The sequence below is a fragment of the Carlito syrichta genome, unplaced genomic scaffold (assembly GCF_000164805.1).
Source record: "Carlito syrichta isolate Samal-C Ts95f unplaced genomic scaffold, Tarsius_syrichta-2.0.1 Scaffold288054, whole genome shotgun sequence".
NCBI lineage: Eukaryota > Metazoa > Chordata > Mammalia > Primates > Tarsiidae > Carlito > Carlito syrichta.
In genome coordinates, this window is record NW_007232150.1 from 6424 (window position 1) to 11248 (window position 4825).

General features: G+C 40.7%; 1 protein-coding gene across 1 annotated transcript; it reads left to right on the forward strand.

The window, feature by feature from the left end:
- The first annotated feature begins 210 nt into the window (after positions 1–210).
- On the forward strand, positions 211–1197 carry LOC103255352 (olfactory receptor 13A1). Its single transcript, XM_008053312.1, is given in 1 exon segment — positions 211–1197. A coding segment is annotated over 1 exon segment (987 nt).
- Positions 1198–4825: the final 3628 nt, after the last annotated feature.

Consider the following 4825-nt stretch of genomic DNA (forward strand, 5'->3'; position numbering starts at 1 on the left):
AGCATTGTATCAATACTCACTTCTAAGAGTTTTAGGTTGAGTTTAAATTTTCACTGCTATAAATAGCACTGCTTTGGCACCTTGAGGATGTTTTTAAGGATAAATTTCTAGAAGAGAAAGTTCTGCCTCAAGTGGAGTACATATTTCAAAAGTTCTGCATCTTTGCACCAATGCAAATACTCTCTTCTAGCTCTCTAGCCCTGAAATCACATGAAGCTGTGGGTGAAGATTCACCTGGTAGCCTCAGAAGGCTCTCTTAGTCCAAGGACCATGAGTAACCAGACGCTGGTTACAGAGTTTATTTTGCAGGCCTTTTCGGAGCACCCAGAATACCAGGTTCTCTTATTCAGCTGCTTCCTCTCCCTCTACTCTCTGGCCCTCACAGGTGATGTCCTCATCATCTTGGCCATCACTTTCAACCCTGGGCTCCACACTCCCATGTACTTTTTTCTGTTCAACTTGGCTACTATGGACATTATCTGTACCTCTTCCATCATGCTCAAGGCACTGACAGGCCTAGTGTTAGAGGAGAGTTCCATCTCGTATGGGGGCTGTATGGCCCAGCTCTATTTCCTCACATGGGCCGCATCCTTTGAGCTGTTCCTCCTCACAGTTATGGCCTATGACCGGTATGCAGCCATCTGCCAACTGCTGCACTTCAGCGCCATGATGAACAAGGCATTCTGCAGCATGCTGGTTGCAGGTGTGTGACTGTTCTGTGCCTTCAACACAGCCGTCCACACGGGACTGATACTGCGCTTGAATATCTGTGGCCCCAGTGTCATTACTCATTTCTTCTATGAGGTCTCTCCACTGCTACTTCTCTCCTGCAGCTCCACCTATGTGAACAGTGTCATGATTGTCTTGGCAGATGCCTTTTATGGCATATTAAACTTCCTGATGATCATCGTGTTATATGGCTTCATCATCTCTGGTGTACTGAAGATGCAAACTGCAGAGGGGAAGCAGAAATCCTTCTCCACCTTTTCTTCCCACCTCATTGTGGAGTGCATGTATTACACTGCTGTCTTCTATGCCTACATAAGCCTTGTCACCAGCTACAGTGCAGAGAAGAGCAAGTTGGCCGGTGTGCTGTACACCATGTTAAGCCCCACCCTCAACCCTCTCATCTATACTTTAAGAAACAAGGAGATCAAAGCATCCCTCAAGAAGCTTTTCCCTTTCTTCAGAAATTAACCTGTATCTTCTGAAGCTCTTCTCCTTGAAGAATGTAGTTTTTGTAGGGATACTGCTATCTGTGCAGGTCTGATGAGCACATTTCTGGATTGGAAGATAAGTAAACCTGTCTCTTCCATTCAAACAGAACGTCTGCCTGGATGAGCTTTAGAGTCCAGGTGCTCTGAGAGTGGCTAATGGGAGGACTGTGGTTCGGCACATAGTCTAACTCCAAAGTGATGTCAGTGATAAATTGATAAAGAAACAAAACAATCTAGAAGAAAAAACCTCCTTGTGTTTTAGACTTGTAGTCACATCAAATAGTTTCCAGTTTTTTCTTTTGCATGTACAACATCCAGGGTACAAATCCTGAATTTAGATGTGTGGGCTGAAAAGAGTTAGGCAGGATTGTGGATCCCACAGCACTTGAAGCATTGTCAGACTGCAGATTTACTTTAAGGTGACCATTGACCCCTAAGACACCTTCTATCCCCATCATCTTACCTCAATCATTTCCTCTGGAACCAGTTGGACTTCTAAAATAAGTGATTTATGACCAACAGTTGATTCTAAGGCAACCGTTGCTTCTGTTTTTCTTTTTTCTTTTCATTGACGTTCAATATGAAATGTGGTATTAGGACCACCACTTTGCTTTGAATGCGGAAATTCCAAATTTAATACCTAGGAAAATGCTGGATAGTCTCACCCTTGCTTGACTTTGTTCTCAGATTGTGAGTATCCGACCTACTTCATTGACCTAAAGTGGGGACCCCTGCTACGATCCAGCCCTAATAAGTTATACACTTTTGTAATAAGGCAATGCTAACTTTCCATTGTTTTAGAATAAAACTGGATGAACAAATCCTCCATGTCATTCAAAATGAGCTTGTGCTCTGTGCTATTAGAAAATTGTACTGGAAATTTTATTCTCTTTATCATGGTCCATAAAGATGACAGAAGTAAGATGTGAATGTTTAGTTGTATCTTTAGAAATAAATAATAACACACATCGTTTGCTATTGTAGGTAGAAGCTGAAAGTAGAGTTTGATAATTGATTTAGAAGGAATGAGTTGTCTGTGGTTCTTCATCCAGTATTCTCAATATCATTCATCAGAAACACCCTGCTCTTGAACATGAAATCCAAGAATTTGATGAATTGTGGCTGACTGTGGCTTTTATTTGTTGATTGCTATGGAACAGGTTTAATCTCTTCCAGTAGAATTCTAACTCCCAAATAACATGTTGAAACCCTTGGTGGCCTCAGACTTTTTGATGAACCATGCTTTTAAAACAGCCACCAATGATTCAATATAATTGCTAATAAATTTTCAACATGCCATGAAGAATATTTATTGTATTGTTTATCTTAAGTTTTTATATTTTACACTTTCTATATTTTACAATGCATTAAAAAGTAAAAATCACTTAGACACATATTCAGTGTTTAAGAGAGTATTAGTAATTTGATAAACAAACACATGAGATTTGATCTATCTTCTTAGAAAGCTGGTAATCATTGAAACAGACACTTGCACCCATGATGACGAATATAGAAAGAAAAGAAAAGGCATAAAGAGTGCTGTGTCTGAGTGTGTTGTGATGGGGTAGTAGATGCTCAGAGAAGAAGTATGGAAAGAGGGAAAAGTATGAAAAGAGGAAAAAGAGCCCTGGGTGGGAGGGGGAAGATCTGGTTTCAAATTTGAACTCAGAAGCACTCAACCTATTAGAGTCTTGTTTCCTTCTGAGTATAAAGAAGACAATAAAGCAATTAGAGATGTTGCCAAGATTCAGTGAGAGAACTGAAGAAAATAATATCAAGTGCTATGTAAGTTTAAGATCTTATTACTAATGAATGATCACTGAGGACAGGAATAGCTGAGGAAGACTGAATATCATAGCCCCTCATCCTTGCCCGGCTTAGAGTGAAGTTTGTAATGACCATCAGGGAAGGATAATTGGGGCTAGGTAGTGTGGAACCACACATTTAAGGGCTATGGGCAGCTGTGGTTTGGCTTTCTAAAAATGACCTTGTAAGGAGAAGCAATTATGATGGATAAATGAGAAAACATTCCAGTTGTCTCTGATGCAAAAAATGGACACAGTTTATCTTGGAAATTTTCAGACTGATGAATGACATCATTTCTACTTAGGAAAGGCCAGATGGGAGAGTTTCCTGACAGAGATGGGCCATCAAATTTTCCTTAGTTCTGAATTCTTTCCCATCTCTGCAAAGTCTACACTCTTTCAGGGCCAGCACCTTTTACTGTTCTTCAAACTCAAGAAGGTTTTTAGAAGATCACTCTTTCTCTTCCTGGTTCAGTTAATACCCTATCATAAGCTTTGCTTATCTTGTCTGTTTGAACCTTATATGAGCAGCAGGTTCTGCTTCCCATAGTGTTTTATTGCAAGTAGAATGCCCCTACCTGCTAGAATGCTGTGTTTCTTAGTGTTCACTTTCTCAGAAACAAATACATTCTTTTCCTTCAACTGACCTAACAACCAAGACTTTGTTATTTATGTGGATGCTTTTGCAGGGACTGGCACCAATTTGCCTCCTTCAGTTGGGACTGAAAAGCAGCTCTTTTTTGCCCCATGATATTATCTCTTAACATCAGTCCCGTGATTTAAGGCAGACAGACTCCATCACCCCACAGTACTCTTGCAGGTAGTACCTTCTATGGTTGGCTAACTATGACTTCACAGTAACAACCATTTCTCTGCTTTTTGTTTTTGATAATGCATATCAATCAAGGAAAACACATTTTTTCCCCCCAAATGATTTTCCAACCACAAGCCCTTACCTTTTTGGTCTTCTTAATTCCAGTAGACCTCTTCTAAGTGGTGAAACCAGATTGGTTTGCCATTACCAACAACCATATGATGACGAATCTGCCTGAGAGAAACAAGATATGGCTCTGCAGTACACCCAATTTCTTCTACACAAAGGTTGCTTCGCAAACTGAGTCTTAGCCACATTTCTTTGTCCTTTGGTCCCAGACAAGGAAGGAGTTGTATGCTTGTGTTTTATATTGACTTTCCTTTTCTCCAGCTTAGCAATTGATCCTTGAGTGCAACTACACTGGGGATTGCCAACCCTGACATTATTGATATTTTGAGCTACATACTTGCTGTGGGAGCTATCCTGTGTATTGTAGGCATTTAACAACATCCTTGGCCTCAGTCAACCAGATGCCAGTAGAACTGTCTCAGTTGTGACAACCAAGTACATCTTCAAACATTGCCAAATATCTTCTGGCTAAAGGAAAAGATCATTCCCAGATGAGAACCACTGATCTACGACCAACCAGAAATGGACTTTCTCATATTTGGAAGGATTTTTGGTTACTGCTGTGCCACTTTCACCACTATAATGACTATCCAAACTAACGAGAGCTGCCATATGCCAGGTCTGGGACTAAGTACTACCACAAGTTGTTACTAGTTTTCTACTAAGATCATCATAACTCAGAGGAGAGATAGGCCTTAATCCTCCACCACCAGCTGGAGGTGAGTCAGTGTTGTCCTTGAATGAGAGCTCTAGCCATTAGCTAAGCATCACAGTTGGTTCTGGCATCTCAGCAGCCTAGCTAAATAGAGTCCCTGACACTCTCTGTAAAAACATGAGATTGGAGAAAAGGTTTGGTCTCT